Source organism: Mobula birostris, chromosome 5 (assembly GCF_030028105.1).
Source record: "Mobula birostris isolate sMobBir1 chromosome 5, sMobBir1.hap1, whole genome shotgun sequence".
Lineage (NCBI taxonomy): Eukaryota > Metazoa > Chordata > Chondrichthyes > Myliobatiformes > Myliobatidae > Mobula > Mobula birostris.
Genome location: NC_092374.1, coordinates 130,408,553 through 130,430,236, shown reverse-complemented (window position 1 = coordinate 130,430,236; position 21,684 = coordinate 130,408,553). Strand labels below are relative to the sequence as shown.

The window sequence follows — 21,684 nt, the reverse complement described above, 5'->3', positions numbered from 1 at the left end:
CCCAGCAACAGCCTTGTAAATTTTCTCTGTATTCTTTCAACCTTATTTACATCTTTCTTGTGGGTAGGTGAAAAAAAAAAACTGCACACAATACTCCAGATTAGACCTCACCAACGTCTCTATACAACTTCAACATAACATCCCATCTCCTGTACTCAATACTTTGGTTTAAGAAGGCCAATGTGCCAAAACCATTTTTTAACAACCCTAATTTTCCTTAAATGCATCAACACAATTTAACTCAATTTGTCCATCACTTAAAAAAAAATCTTAACTTTCCTTTGGATTTATTTTTGACTGTCTTGTTACTTTTAGGTAGGACTCCCGCATAAGTAGAAACATCTCATCTATCCCTCATCCCCTGTTCTGATGAGTAGCAACTCCCTGGTAATTGCAACATATGAGTTCAAGTTCCATTCTCTCAGTTATTTTTCACCTTTTCCTCAGGTTCCACATCCTTTCTGATATACAAGAGGTCAGACTGTTCATATTAATCCAAGTGTGTTCTGATGTGATCTAAAATAACCCTCATGATTTACCATTCACATCTTTTAGAAATAAACTGAATTGTTTGCATCTTATGGCCTTTGCAGATTTCAATCTCTTGATCTCTTTGCTCCTCTAAAGTTCATTAAGTATTTCTACCAACACGTGCAAAAGCTTTTATATGTATTCACACCAACAATGCACCATGTGATCAACCTACAAACGAGAACAACTACTCTTCACTAGAGCTAAGATCAATGCCAAAATTTCAAAATCCCACCGAGCTAGTTAGCTGAGCACTGAAGACACAAGAGACTGTAAATGATGCGATGTGGAGCAGAACAATAAGTTTCTGGAGGAACTTAATGGGTCAGGCAGCAACTACGGAGACAAAGGGAGCATTGATGTTTCAGGTCAAGATCCCGCATCAGGACCGTGAGTCTTCAGGTGAAACGTAACTGTCCATTTTGATCCACAGATGTTGCCTGATTCACTGAGTTCCTCCAGCAGCCAATATTTTGCTTTAAACACATAAAATTACTGTTCAGATAATATAAGACACAAGAGATTCTGCAGATGCTGGAAATCTTGAGAAACACATGTACACAAAGTGTTGGAGGAACACAGTAGGACAGGCAGCATCTATGGAGGGAAATGAACAGTCGGCCCAAAATGTTGAGTATTCATTTCCTTCTATAGATGCTGCCTGACGTGCTGTGTTCTTCCAGAATTTTGTATCCGTTACTCAGATCAGATAATGATGTTTTGCACAGGGGTGGATCATTTGACACACACAAAATGCTGAGGATCTCAGTAGGTCAGGCAGTATCAATGGAAAAGAGTAAACAGTTGACATTACAAACCAAAACCCTTCTTCAGGACTGAAAAGGAAGGGGGAAGATGCCTGAATAAAAGGATGGGGGGAGGGGAGAGTGGCTAACTGGAAGGTGATAGGTGAAGCCAGGTTGGTGAGAAAGGTCAAGGGCTTTTTGTGTCACTTTAGATTTCCAGTATCTGCAAACTTTCTCGTATTGTAGATCATCTGTTCCCTTCTACCTGTGATACATATTAATCTATTCTCTATGTAATGAATAAGCAATTCTACAAAGAAAATTGCTGTGAAGTAATAACATAAAATTTAATCCTTTAAACTATATTTTGTATTATTTAAGTTTAAAATTATAATTGGTTTGGAGAAATGAGTCTGACCTTCTCTTCATTTGACAGGACATGTTTGATGTCATCCTGGATGAAAACCAATTGGAGGATGCATGTGAGCATTTGGCAGACTATCTTGAAACGTACTGGCGTGCGACGCACACTCCCAGCAGCGCACCACTGAATCCATTACTGGGCCGGAACTTAGGTAGTACTGCACTGTCAACATATCCTTCAGCTATCTCTGGGTTACAGGTATGAACACAAACAATGTGATTACCTGTGGAATTAACAGGACAAAGTAAGCTGTGACCCATGCTCCAATACAGATAATTGAACACCCTGGTACACAGGTGCAAGATTAACTCATTAATTGTTTGGGAGGCATTGGATTTTGGGAGAATTTACTCAGTGAATGGTAGGACCCTGGAGAGTGTTATGGGGCAGGTAGGCTGAGGGTATCATATGCATAGTTCATCACAGTTAGAAATGGTGGTCTCCATAAGTCAGGGGTTTGGAAAGTTTGTTTGCTGACATATAAGATATCCTTGAGGCCGTACTTGGAGTATTGTGCACATTTTTGGTCAGCCTGTTATAGGAAGGAAACCGGAAGGAGCGCTGAAAAGATTTACCAGGATGTTGCCTGGACTTGGGGGCCTGACTACAAGGAGACGTTAAGTAGACTGGGACTTTAGGAGATTGAGGGGTGATCTGGTGGTGTGCATTTGGAATGAACTGCCAGAAATACTGATTGAAATGGATATATCGGCAACAATTAAAAACCATCCAGATAAGTACATGGATATAGGAGAGGTTTGGAAGGCAATAGAACAATCATGGGCAGATGATCGAGTTGTGCTGAAGAGTCTGTTTCCATAATGTGTAACTCAATGTATGGCAATCCTCATTCAGTGTAAATAGTTTGACTTTAAAGATTCAAAGTACATCTATTATCAAAGCATGCATGCGGTATGCAACCCTGAAATTTGTCTTCCAACAGGTAGTCACAAAGCAAAGAAGAATCATAGAACCAACCTGTTCAAAGAAAAACATCAAACGTCAAATCCCCTTCCCCCCACATGCAAAAAATATCATGCAATCAGCAACAAAAATAACGAGCAAAAGCACAGAACATAATAAACACAAAATCAAAAGGCATATTTCAGCACTGTTCAGCTCAGTGTTCATTATCTGCAGGCCAACTTGATTTAAAAATCACACAAAAGTAGTAAACATAGGCACTATCCACCTAGAGCATCGAGGGAGAGGAATCACTTAAATGCAAAGGCCTTCCCTTGGGAGCAGCAAGCGAGACGGAGAGAGAGGCCATCATATGCCAACACCTTCTCTAACAGCACCCTCCTCAATGACTTCAATCCCCCTCAGTGCTTTAGTCGACAAGATTAAGCTTCACACAAAAATAATTAATTTGTCAGCTCAAAAATGAACTCTGCATTGTGTCTACTCCTCTTCCCAGCCCTCTAGATATAACCTCATTGTAAACTAATTCTTCAGTTCCAGATTTCAGGAACAGTAGAGTATCCTTCTGCTCTAAAGAAAAACAAATCATCATTTAAATTGGGAAAAATGAAGCAACTCATCTGTTAAACCACATGAAATCTTGACATACCAAATACGTTCCACAGGAGTCAATTTCTTTCTTTTAATTTTCATAGTCCTGTTCAACTGCAGCCACAGCATCTGGAAATTCACAGTCAGTTAATGAAATAAGTCCCAAATTATGAGGCTAGCTTCAATTCCAGTAATCAGCTTTTTTTGTAATGGCTCATCTGTTTCACTACACACTTATAAGACCATGACGCCATAAGACATAGGAGCAGAATTAGGCCATTCTGCCCATCAAATCTCCACCATTCCATCATGGTTGATTTATTATTCCTCAGAATCAGGTTTAATATCACTGGCATATGTCATGAAAATTGTTGTTTTGTAGCAGCAGTACATTGCAATACATAATAAAAATTATAAGTTACAATGAGTATATATCAAAAAAGAAAACTGAATTAAATAAGTAAAAAGAGAGAAGGAAAATACTGAGGAAGTGTTCATGGATTCATTGTCCATTTAGAAATCTGACAGCAGGGGAGAAGAAGCTGTTCTTAAAATGTTGAGTGTGTGCCCTCAGGCTCCTGTACCTCCTCCTTGATGGTAGCAATGCGAAGCAGGCTTGTCCTGGATGATGCGTGTCCTTATTGATGGTGTCCACTTTTTGATGCATCACCTTTTGAAGGTGTCCTGGGTGCTGGGGAGTTTAGCGTCCATGAACTCCAGACCAGTTCCTTCCCTTGATAAGATCTTTCTGTGGGCCAGTAAATAATACGATCCAGTGCACTCAAATAATTTTGTAAGCTGATCTATTTTTTTAAATCGCTGACTGACAAGGAATGCTATCGTAGCACATCCCAAACTTCACTAAGAAGTGGTGAAAAGCCATATTGAACCAATATTGTAGCATGTGTGAAAAGCTATTGGAAGTGTCTCATAGGTTTAAGAGTTTCTTGATTTTGACCAGTTGCAATGAAGGGATGGGATAGATTACCAGCTGTATATCAGGAAGGGAACTTGAGGGTATTAATGTTCTTATACACTTGCATGTTTTTGGCAACTAACTATTTATTTATCAGCTATAATTTCAGATAGTTCTCATGTGGATCAGACTATAAACAGACTCCAAATGTAATCTTCCCATTTTTAAAGTTCCCTTAACTTCATCAATGATCTTCTGAAAATATGAGACCCGAAGTTGTCCTCAGGGTTACCTATGTGTGATAGTTGTGATGGTTTGGATAAGTGAACAATATATAAAGTTCAAAGTTCAAAATAAATTTATTATCAAGGTATGTATATGTCATGATATACTACCTTGACATTCAGTTACATGAAAATAAGGAAATACAATAGAATTTATGAAAACATATACACAACAAAGACTGACAAACATCCAATGTCCAAACATGACAGATCATGCAAGTAATAAATAAAAAGTAAATAATTAATTAGAGTCCATGTAAGTGAGACTATTGTGGAGTCAGTTCTGCAATGAGATGAATGAAGTTATCCATGCTCATTCAGGAGCCTGATGGTTGTAGAATATTGTATAGACTCAGTGGCCACTTTATTAGGTACCTCCTGTACTTTATAAGGTGGTCACTAAGTGTATGTTCATGGTCTTCTGTTGCCATAGCCCATCCACTTCAAGGTTCAATGTGTTGTGCACTCAGAGATGCTCTTCTGCCGTACCACTGTTGTACCGTACGGTTACTGTCACCTTCCAGGCAGCTTGACCCATTCTGGCCATACTTCTCTGACCTCTCTCCTTAACAAGGCATTTTCACCCACAGAACAACCACTCCATTCTCTGTAAACTCTAGAGACTGTTGAATGTGAAAATCCCAGGAGATCCACAATCTCTGAAATAACCAAACTGCACAATCTGGCACCAACCATCACACCACAGTCAAAGGCACTTAGATCACATTTCTTCCCTATTTTGATGTTTGGTCTGAACAAGTGAACCTCTTGACCATGTCTGCATGCTTTTATGTAACGAGTTGCTGTCACCTGATTGGCTGATTTGGACAATGAGCAGGTGTGCAAGTGTACCTAATAAAGTGGCCACTGAGTGTAGTTGCACTGATTTCATCCCTTGCTTTCCGTGATGAGAGATAATCATGTTCAAATATTTCACAGTAAGTTTCGTCAATTAACAATGATCTTTCACTGAGATGATGCAAGGCTTTTTTATCCTATTAAAATTACAGTATTGCTGAGAGGAGGTACCTCTATAGGAGAAGTACTTACTTACTTGGGCCTTTAGTTCCCAGTAGGCCATCGATGATCTCCCATCTCCATCATCCCCTGAAGTCGACGGTTGGGTTGGAGTTCATCAACGCTTCTGCAATCCGTTGTATCCACTCTACAGGGGATTGGCCTGTACAACTTCACCAGAGCCCAGTTGGCCAGCCTCACCCATTTCCACCTCTCACGACGGGGTTGTTGGGTTGGACTTTGAGAGGCTTAGAGGAGAACTTCTCTCCTATCCCAAATACTAAATACTGGTGTTTCAAATCCATCTGTCAAGCGCAGATAGAGGAACAATATTTGTTCTGGTCTTATCCACATTAATAGTGAGAATTCAGACCGTTATGTTGAGATTCAGAATCAGAATCGGAATCAGGTTTAATATAACTGGCATATGTTGTGAAGTTCGTTTTGTGGCAGCAGTACAATGCAATACATAATAATAAAAACTGTACATTACAGTATGTATATATATATTTAGAAAGTTAAATTAAATAAGTAGTGTAGAAAGAGAAAATAAAAGTAGTGAGGTAGTGTTCATGGGTTCAATGTCCATTCAGAAATCTGACTGCAGAGAGGGATAGCTGTTCCTGAATTGTTGAGAATGTGTCTTCAGTCTCCTGTATCTCCTCCCTGACAGTAGCAATGAGAAGAGGGCAGGTCCTTGGAGATGAAGGTCCTTAATGATGGATGCCACCATTTTGAGGAAAACGTCAGTATCTGTATCAAGCTACATATTGGAATTATTCTAGACAGAATAAATTCATATAATAAAAAAATCTGCAGGTATCTAGAACCTAATTAATTTGACTGAAGCAGATAGCCAAAGAGCATGTCTGCCTTTCCATTTAAGTACCCTTCCAAGCTTCTCATTATTTTTAATGAAAGCCCAGGGAGAGTGAGTTGCTATTAGGATCTTTCATTAAAGTGATGATAACTATCCCTGAAGTTATTCATTTATTCATATGTTTGGAAAGGTAAAACTCACTTACTTAATTTTCAGAAAACAACAGCGATCTCTTCACTGGTTATTGCATCTAGTTAGCTATTGAAATTTATTATTTATTATTGTTGATTATTTTAAAAATTTGATACAGAATTATATACAATATATTGAGAGTGAAGTCAGGCCTGCAGTGCTACGGAACTGATTTATCATTATTCAGTTAACCAAACTATTTTTTAAAATCTTCATCCTATTTTGCTTAATGTGCACTGAACCCTTTATAAGCCGATTCCCGATATCTCTGTACACATGTGAATGTATGTGTTTGCTGAATGCTCATAGATTTTCTGAAGTTATTTGGCACTATTGCTTAACTGGATTCTCTTAATGTGAATCTGTTTTCCATTCCTATTATGTGAATTGCAATTATCTCCATCCGGAGTGAAGTCCTTTAATATGTCTATTACCTCCTGATTACTGTTAGTGTGCATGCAATTTGGGAAAGGAGGTGGGCTTAATGAAACATTCATCAGAATTGGGGAGCTAGTTAAATTGGTCAACTTTATTTACGCTGGCTGCTAGTTTTAACATCTAATTTCTTCTTGGTATAGAAGACTAAGAGAAGATGATCACTCACAAATACATAAAAATCAAACATCTCTATTAACACCTGGTGTGGTTTCACCTGGGTGAGAGAGAATACACTTCACCGTACGACCATAAGACAAAGGAGTAGAATTAATCCATTTGGACTATCAAGTCTACTCCAACCGTTCCATCACGGCTGATTTATTATCCTTCTTGCCTTCTTCCCAAAACCTTTGACATCTTTGTCTATCCTACCTATTACTTTCTCAAAGAACTCCAATAGATTTGTCAGACAAGATTTCCTCTTCAGGAAACCATGCTGACTTTCGTCCATTTTGTGATGTGCCTCTGAGTTTCCCAAAGCATCATCCTTAATAATCCAACCACTGAAGTCAGGCTAACCGGTCTGTAGTTTCCTTTCTTCGCTCTCGTTCCCTTTTTAAAGAATTGAGTGATATTTGCTATTTCCTAGTCCTGTGGAAGCATTCCAATATCCAGTGATTCATGAAAGATCATTACTAACGTTGCCAACATCTCTTCAGCTGCCTCTTTCAGAACCCTGTGGTGTGGTCCATCTGGCCCACGTGACTTATTTAGATTCAGCTTTTCAAGCTTCTGAAGCACCTCGCCTTAGTAATAGCAACAACATTCACTTCTGCCCCCTGATACCCTCACACTTCTGGCATTCTGCTAGTGTCTTCCACAGTCAAAACTGATGCAAAATACTTACTAAGTTCCTCTGCCATTTCTTTGTCCCCCATTACTACCTCTCTGACATCATTTTCCAGCAGTCTCATATCTATTCTCGTCTCTCTTTCTATACATCGCAAAAAATCTTCTTGTATCCACTCTCATATTATTAACCAGCTTAAATTCATATATCATCTTTTATCTCCTTATGGCATATTTGTTGCCTTCTTTTGATTTTTAAAAGCCTCCCAATCCTTTATCTTCCCATTAAATGTTGCTATATTCCTGTTTTGCTTTTATACTGCCTCTGACTTCCCTTCTCTGCCACAGTTGCCTCATCCCCTTTATCTTTATCTTTGAGATGTAACTTTTCTGTGCCTTCCAAATTGCTCTCAAAAACTCCAGTCACGCTGTTCTGCTGTCAACACTGCCACTGTCTCCTTCCAATCAACTTTGGCCAGCTCCTCTCTCATGCCTCAGTAATTCCTTTTACTCTACTGTAATACATACCATTTGAGGTTCTCCTTAAACTGCAGGGTGAATTATATCATATTATGATCACTCTTTCCTAAGGGTTCCTTTACCTTCAGCTCCCTCATCAATGAGGTTCATTACACAACAGCCAATCTAGAATTGTCATTCTCCTAGTGGGCTCAACTACAAGCTGCTCTATAATGCCATCTCATAGGCATTCTACAAATTCCCTCTCTTGGGACCCAGCAGCAACCTGTTTTACTCAATCTACCTACATATTGAAATCACCCATGACTATCTCAACATTCCCCTTTTTACATGCCTTTTCTATCTCCCTACAAGTACCTGGGGGTGCACCTGTTTGACAGATTTGAGTGGAGCACCAACACAGAGGCTGTGTACAAGAAGGGCCAGAGTCACCTCCACTTCCTGAGGAGAATAAGATCTTTTGCAATATGCAGGCCTCTCCTTCAGATGTTCCACCAGTCTGTTGTCATCAGTGCAATCTTCTATGTGGTGGTGTGCTGGGACAATGGCATCAACATGGGCAATGCAAACAGAAAGGCTAGCTCTGTTATAGGGGTCAAACTGGACACATTGGAGAACAAAGAATCCTACAGAAAATCCTGGCATTCTGGACAATGTTTCTTACCCTCTGCATGCCACCTTGGCTGAACAGAAGAGTACTTTTAGTGATAGACTAAGACAACTGCACTGTTCCAAATAGTGCTGTATGAGGTCATTCTTACCCTTGGCCATTAGGCCCTATAATGTCAACCTATAGCCAGGGAAATGATGACCCCATCCTGTTAGACTGTTTGTGGTAACTTATCTTTTTAAATTCTTTCTACTTCTCTTTTAATGTTTATGTCTGTGCACTTGTAATGCTATTGTGACACTGTGATTTCCTTTGGGATCAGTGAAGTATCTATCTATCTATTTATCTCCTGTTGTAATTTGTAGCCCACATCCTGGCTCCTGTCAGAGGCCTTTATATAATGTCTATCAGGGTCTATTTACCCCTGAAGTTTCCTACCCACATTGATTCTACATCTTTCAATCTTATATCACCTCTTTTGAAGGATTTGATTTCATTTGGTACCAACAGAGCTATCCCAACCCCTTTGCCTACCTGCCTGTCCTTTCAATACAATATGTATTCTTGGATGTTAAGCTCCCAACAATGATCTTCTTTCAGCCACGACTCAGTGATGGCTACAACATCATACCTGCCAATCTCTAACTGCGCTACAGTATTATCTGTTCTTAATAAAGACAAACTTGTGTGGGTAAAAAGAAAATATAACACATTGGTTATTTACGGAATATTACGTTTATGGTTTTAACTTGACCATGTTTTACTCAGGACACTCCCAGCCTGCCAAGAACGTGTGAGACCCGTTCATCAATGTCACTTCCAGTTCTGGGTGAACTGCCCACACTGCACACTGGGAAATGAAGTTCTTTATTCTGTGTGCACATTATAACATATCACCTACCTTATTCTGTATACTGCGTGCATTCAAATATAGCACCTTCGGTCCTGTATTCATCACCCTTTCCAATTTTGGGGTCACTGACAGCAATTTTGCCCTATCATCTGGCTGTCCTTCCTCACAGTCTTACTACACACTTGTATACCAACTGCCCCGTCCTCAGCGCTATCACTCTGGCACTCTGGATCCCATCCCCCTTCCCACTTAGTTTAAACCCTCCTCCACAACTCCAGAAAACTTGCCACTAAAAGATATTGATCCCATCCTCTTTGTGCAGGTCATACCTTCCCCAGAAAAGATCCCAACAATCCAGAAATTTGAAATCCTGCTCCCGCACCAATTCTTCAGCCACGCATTCATCTGCTGAATCATCCTATTCTTACCCTCACTGGCACATAGCATAGGCAGAAATCCAGAGATTACTACTCTGGAGGTCCTGCTTTTCAGCTTTCTACTTAATTCTCTATGTTCTCTCTTCAGGACCTCATCCCTTTTCTGACCTATGTCATTGGTACCAATATGTACCGTAACTTCTGCTCTCCCCCTTTGGAATGCTGTGGACCCAGTCTGAGACATCCCTGACCTTGGCACCTGGGAAGCAACATACCATCTGGGTGTCTCAGTCTGCTCCTCTAACTGTGGAATTTGCTATTACCACTGCACTCCCCTTTTCCTACCTCCCCTTCTGAGCCACAGAGACAGACTCAATGCCAGAGATCAGGTCGCTGTGGCACCCCTCTGATTGCTCGTGCCCCCCCCCCACAACAGTACTTTTAAAGCAGTATTCAATATTAGTATTTAGTATTCAATACTTATTATTGAAGAAATACTCTGCCTATTCCCTTTCTCTCTGCTGACAGTCACCCAGGTACCTGTCTTCTGTAACTTAGAGGTGACTACCTCCCTGTAGCTCAGACTTATCACTTCCTCCTTCTCCCATGTAAGCTCCCATAAGGAACTGCAGCTCAATGCACTTTGTACAGATGTAGTTATCAGGAGACTGGAGTTCTCTCAAAGTTCCCACATCTCACACAAGGAATGTACCACTTACTCTGGAACTGTTCTCAGCACACCAGCTCTGTACCAGAAGAAAAAAAATAACTTACTTAGAAGCTCCGTCTGTTCTTGCCTAAACCTGTTGAGCAAAAACCTGACCACTCTAACACTGTCCACTCCAACAACGTCCTGTCCTAAAATTGCCACTCCGTTTACAGCTTGCTTCTTTTCATTGACCCCTTCCAAATGCTTAATAGATTGTTATGATTGGAGCCCTCTGAAAAATCCTGGAAGCGCCTGATCTCTTTTTAAATATCGTGCTGCATCACCAATGAACAACCTGTTACGATGACTGTGGCCAGCCGGAACCTGCCACCACCTCTCCCCACAACAGGTTGTGCCCGATGTTCAAGAATCGCAGATTGACAGCATAAAAGTCATTAATTTAGTGTGCGAGAACCCTGAGCTTCTGGAGTGCAGACTTGTTCACCAATACTGGCAGACAAGTTCCTTCCAGAATAAGGTCCCTTTGATGATGTGGAAAAAATATGTGGAAATATTCTGTCATCATTTTATTGCTGAGACATCTTCTGTCCTCATAGTTTGAGACAAGAACTTCTAAATACTTCTGTCTCACACAGGAAAGGCAGGTAATCAAAAACAGAACATAGAACAGTACAGGCCCTTTAGCCTACAATGTTGTGTGGACCTTTTCACTTGCTCTAAGATCAATCTAACCCTTCCCTCCTACGTAACCCTCCATTTTTCTATCATCTGTGATCCTTAATAATATCTTGAACTAAACTATGTTTCATGTACAGTTCTAATTCATGCCTCAGAATTTTTCCAAATAAAAGTCCACAGTTCAAAAGCAAAATTGTTGCAATATTGGAAATCTAAAATAAAAACAAAAAAATGCAGCAATCAGTTTGAGAAATTAACATTTTGCCTCTTCAGAGAGGCTGCTTGACCTACAGACATTTGCAATTTTTACTCTTCATTATGTAAGTGATATAAAATTATTTCTGTGCAGCAGTTCTGCAAACATAACTCCATCTTTTGTGTTAACTAGGGGCAGCGGATGAGCAACAGCAATCACTCTGGTGAACATATCCCCGTTGAACGAACGCGCTTGGTCCACTCCGATGAAAACGGCCACAGTGAGAGGGCACGGAAGAACAGGAATCGCTTGTCTTCAGGTTCCCAGCACAGCCGAGGCCAATACCCACTGATGGAAGAAGAGTATTCTGATCCTTACCAGGACACATACAAATCACGAAGGAGTCACGGATCACCTGGGGGCCACAGCCATGATTCTCAACACAGGCTATGAAAAATCTTGTTATTCACCTGCAAAAAAAAAAATTCCAAGATAGAGAAATTTTTTTTTTAGAAAAAGCAAAACCCCTGCCTTGCAACATTAAATGTGAACAGGGAAGCATTCAGGCAGTTCTTAACATTTTATTATTACTAAAACAACGACTTACAGTGGTTTCCAAAAAGTCTTTGTCCCCCTTTCAGGCTCATTTGCTCATGATGGAGGCAGTTTGGTTGAGTGTTTTCCCAAACACTTTACTGGTTTTGTAAATATGAGGAATGCATGGAAGCGTGATCCGTGAGACCGTGGATTTGTTTTCACTGTGTCATTGAGCACGTCTACCTCTTTATATATTTTGCCTATAGAATGACCACATGTATTACATATCTTGGCACTAAATTCAATATTTCCTCTGCTATAGTGCCAACTTAGCCCGACAGTCAGTGTGGTGGACCTTGAGTACAGGTGGGTTCCTAGCACTTATACCTGCTTGTAAAGTTCCCAATGCAGTGACAAAGCTCCTTTAAGACATAACACTCCTCACCTGAGTCCTTGTTAGCAATAAGTGGTATTGCAATACAACCCTGTACGACCATTGTTTCAACAAATTTTGCTTCAGCGTGTGACTCCAGAATTGAATGCAGCTCTCCATTACTATTTGCATGAGACAAGCGGTAACAAATCACCTACTTACAAGTAAGATATTATTTAAATTTAAGAACAATAAATTATGCTTTTATGCATTTGCTATTTGTGTATGGTTTTTTAAAGGTATTATTTATAAAGGATGAATTCGGGCTGTACATTGACTTGCTAATGTTAATTCCTCAATTTTTCATGTTTAGAGAGTTCAGTGTTATTAGTTTGTAGATGCAGCAGTGCATCTGATTTAGTAAAGTCTTTCACCAGGTCAATTTGTGTAGCGATATCTGTTTATTCAGCCCACGTGTGTTGAAGCGAACCTATTTTGACTGGAAGGCCTACATTCCATCGTAGCAACCCTTCACCATGATTTGACTTACAGAATTCACTTCAATAGAAGGTAAGGCCATTGAGAAATACTTTGCAAAAGTGATTGAGCAACTGGCTGAAAATATCACAGGATTCAAAATTGGCATTGTGTTGGTTTACTAACCAAGCAGAATACAAATGGTTAAGGAATTTGGAGCTGAATTATTATGCAGTATTTTCTTTTTCCCTCTCTTGTCAAGTCAGATGAAATCTGTATCCACATGAAAAAATTTGCTATTTTCGCTTTTGCTATGCTCTGTTGCAAAAAGCAAATCAACATTATTTTTCTTCATTTTGTTTTTGTTTACGTAACTGAATTTTTAGCTTTCTCTCCTGGAGCCCTGAATATCTTCATTTTCGTTGAAAGCATATGTCAGCATCAGAGAATTTGAACTTTAGTGCATCTGCTGCAAGGTACTGTGAATAAAGATTTGCATCCAGCTAGCACATGGCTTGTTAGATGGGGAAGAGATGGAAGAGAGCACATGGGACAAGATGGGAGGAGGCAAGAGAAGAAAGTAAAAGGGGAGAGAATTGTATGGGAAAATTCTTTTGTGGTGTATTAATTTGGTTTGTATTGTCTCTGAGACTGAGGTGCACAATCTCTTGTTATTCCAAAACACTTTAAAGCCAATTAGCTTTCCTCTTTTCAAAGTGCAATCACCACGCCTTCCTTTATTCCGCGTTCCACATAGTACATCTAAGTACCCAGGTGATATTATTTCAAACTTCAAAAATGTGTCTCATCTTCTGTCCAGTGAATCTCTTCATACTATTAATAGAATCTCTTCATTGTAACTAATATACAATTCTATCTTACCCAAAATAGGATGGTCAAAACTGGGCACAATATTTCTTACAGTCTCACAGAATACTGGCATTATGGTTGTAGAGTCATAGACCATTTGGATTGGTAATTGCACGTGACAAGTACTCTTACTCCCCTGAAGAAAATTAAATCAAGATAAAATTATCAATTTAAATGATTTTGGTTGTGAGGTAAGCATTCATCAGAGCACTAAGATACCTGTTACGCTCACCCTCAAGGAAAGGTGAAGCCATGTTTTGATGTAGCATTTCTGCATTGAACTACTTGGTTAGAATAGACTCTGTTTTTATGTTTTGCAATGGGACTTGAACCCACCAGCTCCACTGGTGGCTAGATACATAGGCTAGGCAGAGGCAGAGTAAGGCTGAAGAAGTAGGACTGTAACTTGTTCCATAAACTTAAGCGACACAGAACTAAATAAATTATTTCAATGCATTACAGGAAAAACAAAAATATTGGCACAAAATATATATGTTCTATAAAAGGCCACATGATTTCATGTATATACCTCTAAAAGCATATACACTTACATTCAGTGTCAGTTTATTGGGTATCTCCTGTACCTAATAAAGTGGCCACTGAGTGTACACTTGTGGTTTTCTATTGTTGTAGCTCATCCATTTCAAGGTTCCACATGTGGGTACTCAGAAATATTCTTCTGCACACCACTGTTGGATCATGTGGTTAATTGAGTTACAGTTGCCTTCCTATCAGCTTGAATCAGTCTGGCCATTCTCCCCGACCTCTCTCTTTAGCAAGGGATCTTCGCCCTCAGTACTGCCACTCACTAGATGTGTTTTTTTTTGTTTTTCACACCATTCTCTGTAAACTCTAGAGACAGTTGTTCATGAAAATCCCAGGAGATCAACAGTTTTCTGAGATACTCAATCCACCCCATCCAGCACCAACAATCATTCCACGGTCAAAGTCAATTAGCTCACATTTCTTCCCCATTCAGATGTTTTGTCTGAACACCGGCTGAACCTCTAGACTATGTTTTTGACTCAATGCTTTTGTGCGTTGAGTTGCTGCCTTGTGATTGGCTGATTAGATGTTTGCATTAATGTGCAGGTGTACAGGCATACCTAAGAAAGTGGGCACTGAGTGTATTTCAATAAGCTATTTATACAACATAACTGCACTCATCAAAGAACTTTAGTCTTTTCTTGCTGAATCGAAATTTTAGAGCAGTTAATTTATCTTGCAATTATATGATCAAAGTGCAAGTTTTCAGAATACATTTAATAACCTATTCTTCCTGTTTTATTGTGATTTCTCGGAATGAAGTGCAATATAAATAGAATATGTTGAATTTGGAGGCATTTTTACTCTGATTAGGCCACATAAATACGGATGGTAATATCATGTCGAGCTTTACACACTGGGGAAATCAATGACCTTATACTATTTTAGCAATCAGACTCACTGGAATTCTGACTTTGCATTAGTAAACATCTGGTAAAAATACAAAATGTAGGCTTGTGACTGGATCGATAATCTGAATTATTTTGGCAAAAGGCAGACTCGCTGTGGTGACATTTAAGACATTGGTTGCAATTTAGGAAAAAACAAACTGATGTTCGGTTCAGCTTGGTGAATTTATAGTTCACATGCCTATTTGGGTTGTTGATTAACATTTTCTATTATTAGAGTCAAACTTCCAGCTTGCTAATTTTTGTTGAATTGATTATTTCCGGAGCTTGTTTTGTTAATATCCACTGAATTGAAATGGAAAATTTGTCAAATAAATGAACAACTTTTATGCGTGTTGAGATCAACCCACATTACGTTTATATACATGCATCCAGCATCCTCTTTGGCTTTCTCCCATCAGGCAGGAGATGAACATGACATAAGACAAACAGCATAAAAACAAGAACGGTCAGGATGGGGAACAGTTTCTTCCCTCAGGTCATCAGATTTCTGAACTCCTTGCTGCATCGCATTCAAAGTGTCACTAGTTAATCTGTTCTGTACCTTAGATTATTTACTTTATGCTCTCTAGTTTGTTTATTTATGTGTAATCCATTCTTAGATTTCATCTTTACTTTTAGAAGTTATTATGTGTTATGTGTGTTCTGCATACTATAGTACACCTTGGTTTGGAGAAACATTGTCTCTTCTACAGTATGCATATATACAGTTAAATGACAATAAAATTGACTTGACTTGACTTGATTTAGCTCCATACTCATGGTATTTTTCCTAGTTCCACACAATATATCTCAGTAGCAAGTGATACTATTTCATATTTTAAAGATGTCTGTCATCTTTTGTCTAATGAATGCTTTCTTAATATCTCCTCATGCTTTGGTAACTAAAATGCAATTCTAACTTTTCCAAAATACGATGGTCAGGACAGGATGTGATGGAAATAATTTGGAAGATGTGTAGTTTGGGTGGTTGATTGCTGGGTCAAGTTGTTCTCTGACCTTGACAATTTACTTGCAAATATTTCATCACTTTGCAAGGAGATATCGTAATTGCGCTGTTGATTGTAGTGGGTCCTCCAAATGCTTGCCCTTTATATACTTTTCAGTCAGCTGATTGGACGTCATTTTGGAAACTCAAACGTGATGTAGGGAGGAAATCTCGTCGCTGATTGGCTGTGTGGCGAACTTCCTGCGTTGTGGTCTGGAATTTTGCCTGCATCGGCCCATAAATAGGATCAAGGTCTACATGTGTGTTTACAGAATTTTTCATGGAAAACATGCTTCTAGGAATTCGTGTTCACTTGTGCCATGACTTTCATTGATGCCCAGTTGAATTTGTTCCCCTCTTGATCTTCATGGAAGAGATTAGGGAGAGTAAGTCAGACCGCTTTACACCAATTGATGTTCATGGATCCTTGTGGATAGTTTTCTCCCAGTTTGGCCAACGTAATATTTGCTGCTGTTCCTGCATTGGATTTTGTAGACCACATTGGTCTTGCCTCATAGCTTGATTCATTTTTTCTGGTCTACAGAATACTCTCCTCGTGTGCGACTGAAATTCTATGTTCTTAGAGCATGTCCTGGACATAATATTTCTTGTGGTCTTAGCAGTATTACATAGAATATTCTTATTAGAGTGCTACAAAACAGAAACAGGCCCTTCAGCCCATCTAGTCTGTGCCAAACTGTTATTCTGCCTAATCCCATTGAGCTGCATGTGGATATTCAGATCAGATACAGATTAAATAAATCTGTTAACACAATCTATTAGCTAAGTCAGGCATAATATAATGTACTGCATTCTCATGAGGTGGTCAATTGTGATATTCATCCACTTTAACAATAAGTCCTTCAGTATTAACTTATATTAAAGATTATTATTGTTCAATGTTATTGAAAAGAATTTGTGAGCAGATTACTCAAAATAATGTGCCCAGGACTGAACATGAGCTCAGAGTGCAGGGTAAACCTCTGAACTGTGATTAGTAGTGCCATTCTTGCAGTTGAGTGTGAGATTTACAAACTTTTGAATCTACCTTGTACTATAGTTTAAATTACTGTATCTAATGCCTTGATGTTGTTACTGTTCCTTTCCCGCCTTGTGACGCATTGGGCAGCAACATTGCCAGTATTTAGTATTTTTCACTATTTTTATTAGGCCGAGTTGCTAGTTTAACATTCAACCCAGCATGGAGGGAAAGCATACAAGCAGCCAGCCAGATTCAAACCCAGGACCACTGGTCTTGAAGTCCAGTGCGAATACCACTACACCACCGGCCGGCTAATGCCTTGAGGTAGAAAGGCATAAAATAGAACTTAACAAGGGCGTAAAGCAAACGAGGTGGCAGACTGGAAGTGCTAACTGAAAAGTAAATCTAAAGATGGATATTAATTAGAGTCTTGAGTGAGGCTGGGATATGATTTCAAGGTGAGGATTTTGTACAGTTAAATAGGTAAATAAGTAAATCTGTGCCAAGGCAAAGTGGACAGCCTTTAGGACGGAAAGTTTGATATTTTCACAGAAATTTAAAGTGAGATCATTGGTTGTGGGAACATTTCAATGATGAGGCAATTGAGTGTAGATATCCCCTTTTAATCAAGAGCCTGGTGGTTGAGGGGTAGTAACTGTTCTTGAACCTGTTGGTGCAAGTCCTGAGGCTCTTTACCTTCCACCCAGTGGCAGAGGCGAGAAGAGAGCATGTCCTGGGTGGTGGGGGATCTCTGATGATGGATGCTGCTTTTGGTACAATGACTCAGCAATACTCATAAAAAAACGCTCAAATTATGGCCAAGAAGTCAGTAATCTACTAAGGCTGAGGCCAAGACATCAGATGGAGCAATCCCCTCTCCCTCTGTGGAACTCAGCTTTAAGTTATTCTATTTGGTCACATTATTTATTTATATTTGCTGAAAGCTGTCACATGTGTCATGTTTACTTCCTGTTGTGTTCTGGAGTCATGGACCTTCTACTCCAGGTGATTACATCCTGCTGCATGTTGGGCTCAGTCATCCTTGGGGCCATTGGTTGCCCTGTTATTGCCTTCTGATTCTCAAGAGGGGGGGCCATGTCCTGCACCCTACAAATGTGGGCTCCAGTTTCCTCCCACATGGTAGGTTAATTGGCCGTTGTAAATTGCTCCTAGCATGTGGGTGAGGGCTAGAATCTGGGGCAGTTGATGGGCATTGGATGTGTGTTAATGGGTAGTTGGTGGTTGACATTGACTCAGCGAGCTGCAGAGCCTTTTTCTGTGCTGTATGGCTCTAAATGATCACAAAAAACAATGTTCAGGATGACAGGAAGAAAAGACATCATTCAGTCTGTACCTATACTCCAGTGCTGTTTAACTGCCTTCACTACATAGTTTCTTAATATTTATTTATTTATTTGCTTGTTTGTTTGTTTATTTATTTATTGAGATACAGCGTGGAATAGGCCCTTCAAGCCGCATTGCCTAGCAACTCCCCCAATTTAATTGTCGCCCAATGACAGGACAACTTACAATGACCAACTAACCAACTGACCAGTACTTCTTTTGACAGTGAGAGGAAACCAGACCACCTGGAGGAGACCCATGTGATCACATGGAGAACACACAAACTCCTTACAGGACTTGAACCCAGGTCACTGGTGCTCTAAGTCATTGTGCTAACCATTATGCTACTGTGCCACCCCAAATATTCTGACAAAAGCACACATTAATCCCAACCTTAGCATTCTAGTCTCTTTCTGGTGGGAGTTATGAATGAGTTAAAAGTTTTAATGACATTTATATGAATAATATGATTAAAGATTTCTTTCCTAACAGCATATGTCATGATGTTAAGATTATGCCTCTTTGTTCCGCATATATCTACCAGAGAAAATAATTTCCCTAGGGCTATCCTACTCTATTTCTGATGTAGGAATTTAGCCCCAAACATCAATAGTTCTTCCCCTTCCAGCACCACCCCTCCACACACCAATCACCTGTACTGCTTGACCCACTGAATTCCTCCAGCAGATTGTTACTCTCAATTCCAACACCTGCCATCTCTTGTTGCCTTAAACACTCTAATTCTCTCATTCAACTACCTGCTGAATTCAAAGAAATTCCAGACAAATACATGTGAGCTAAGGTTCAAAGTAAATTTATTATCAAAGTACATATATGTCACCATATGCAATCTTGAGATTCACTTTCTTGTGGGCATACTGAATTTAATTTAAAAAATCTATCTTTATAATGTAATCTTTTAAGTGCCGGTAATATTCTGCCAACTTGTCCTAGCCCAAGATACATATATTTTATAAGGTTCTGTGCCAAAAAAACCAATACAGATTTGATCAATTCTTTTAGTATTATTATACTTTATAGTCGCCAAACAATTGATACCAGAATGTACAATCATCACAGCGATATTTGATACTGCGCTTCCCGCTCTCTGGATTACAAATCGATAGTAAATATTAAAAATTTAAACCATAAATCATAAATAGAAAACTAGAAAAATGGAAAGTAAGGTAGTGCAAAATAAAACTGAGAGGCAGGTCCGGATATTTGGAGGGTACGGCCCAGATCCGGGTCAGGATCCGTTCAGCAGTCTTATCACAGTTGGAAAGAAGCTGTTCCCAAATCTGGCCATACGAGTCTTCAAGCTCCTGAGCCTTCTCCGAGAGGGAAGAGGGACAAAAAGTGTGTTGGCTGGGTGGGTCGTGTCCTTGATTATCCTGGCAGCACTGCTCCGACAGCGTGCGGTGTAAAGTGAGTCCAAGGATGGAAGATTGGTTTGTGTGATGTGCTGTGCCGTGTTCACGATCTTCTGCAGCTTCTTCTGGTCTTGGACGGGACAACTTCCATACCAGGTTGTGATGCACCTTAGAAGAATGCTTTCTACGCTGCATCTATAAAAATTAGTGAGGGTTTTAGGGGACAGGCCAAATTTCTTTAGCATTTTTCAATTAACACCTTTCAAGTTAAGGTTTATCTTTTAGTTATCTTCTTGATTGATTTAGAACTTTTAGCAATGTATTTCATGGATGCTTAATTCAATTTTTCCATCTAACTATATCTTCTAATGTAATGTCTAATGTAAAGTGTGTATTCAACTCTGTTCCTTCGTTCAAATTATCAACTTATATGGTAAAAATGTGGGGTCCCTGTATGAATCCCAGATGGTTTTTTTTCAAATCACAAGGTACCCAAAAATATTGGGTCCCTCATACCTACTCTGATTTCTAACTCCCAAAGAACTTCCTACCTTTATTACAAGCCTATGTTCAAGTTCACATCCTTGCATCATGTCTGAATGTTTTCTATCCAGATCTTGTACTTCTGAAAGCCAAGTAATCAACATCCCTAAAACAACCCAGCAAAATCCACCATAATTTCGAATTAGTTGTTCAGACTGGACAGAGATCAAAAACTCTCTTTGATTATCTCAGACCTGCTTTAGTTCTTTGCCTCTCAACAATCACCAACTCCAATGGATCTGAAACTGTTAGTTCTGTGGGTACCTGGTTGCACTTCCCCCTTTCAAAAGAATGCTATGAATTATTTTTGAAAGAAGAGGCAGTTTCTCATTTGAAATACGTTTTAGTTTCAGTTGTATTTTGACCGTTTTCACTGTTTTCATTAAGAACAAAAGAAAGGAGGAGAAGGACACAGTAGGCCCTCAAACCTGCCCTGCAATGGTTTAGCAACCATCACCCTTCTGAGGCAGAGAATATCAGAGATTCACTGCTCTCAGAGAGGAGAGACTTTGACACACCGCAGTTGTAAACAGCTGGTCGTTATTTTTCAAGTATTTCTCTTTGTTTGTGACTCTCCCACCATGGAGAAATTCCAATCTGATCAGGCCTTTTATTTCTGATATATTCGTATAAGGCCACTCCTCATTCTTCTAAACTCTAAGACATACAAACCCAAACTGTCTAGTCTCTCGTGAAAGGACAACCCTCTCATTCCAGGAATTAGCCCGGTGTATCTCTTTTGGACTGACTTTATTGCTACAATAGCCTTTTCTAGCTAATAGAACTACATCTGTGCACAGTTTTCCAAGTGTAGCCATTGCAAAACATCATACAACTGTAACAAAACCACCATGTTCTTAAATGCTAACCCCTTTCCAACAAAGCCCAAAATGCCATTTACCTTCTTAACTACTTGATGGAGTAGCATGCTAACTTCCTGTGATTAAAGCACTGAAACACCCAGATCACCCTGAATTTCAGGTTTTTTTTGCAGTTTTCATTCCATCTGGATAATTATCCACCCTTTGATTCCTTTTACCAAAGTGCATAAACTCACATTTCCATATTATACCCTATTTGTCTGTTTTTCACTCAATCACTCAATTAAGAGCATAAGACCCTGGACATAGGAACAGAATTAGGCCATTTGCCCCATCAATCAGCTCTGACCTTCTTTCATGGCTGATTTATTATCCCCCTCAATCCC

The 21,684-nt window shown here is 39.5% G+C and overlaps 1 protein-coding gene across 2 annotated transcripts in view; it reads left to right on the top strand.

The window, feature by feature from the left end:
• cacnb4a (calcium channel, voltage-dependent, beta 4a subunit) overlaps positions 1-12,687 on the top strand; it is a 310,993-nt gene extending 298,306 nt beyond the window's left edge. For both annotated transcript variants that reach the window (XM_072257283.1, XM_072257282.1), the window contains exons 12-13: positions 1,714-1,899; positions 11,729-12,687. In XM_072257283.1, coding sequence (XP_072113384.1) covers positions 1,714-1,899; positions 11,729-11,989 — 447 coding nt within the window. In that variant the 3' untranslated portion in view covers positions 11,990-12,687. The remainder of the gene's footprint in view (positions 1-1,713; positions 1,900-11,728) is intronic.
• The last annotated feature ends 8,997 nt before the right edge of the window (positions 12,688-21,684 follow it).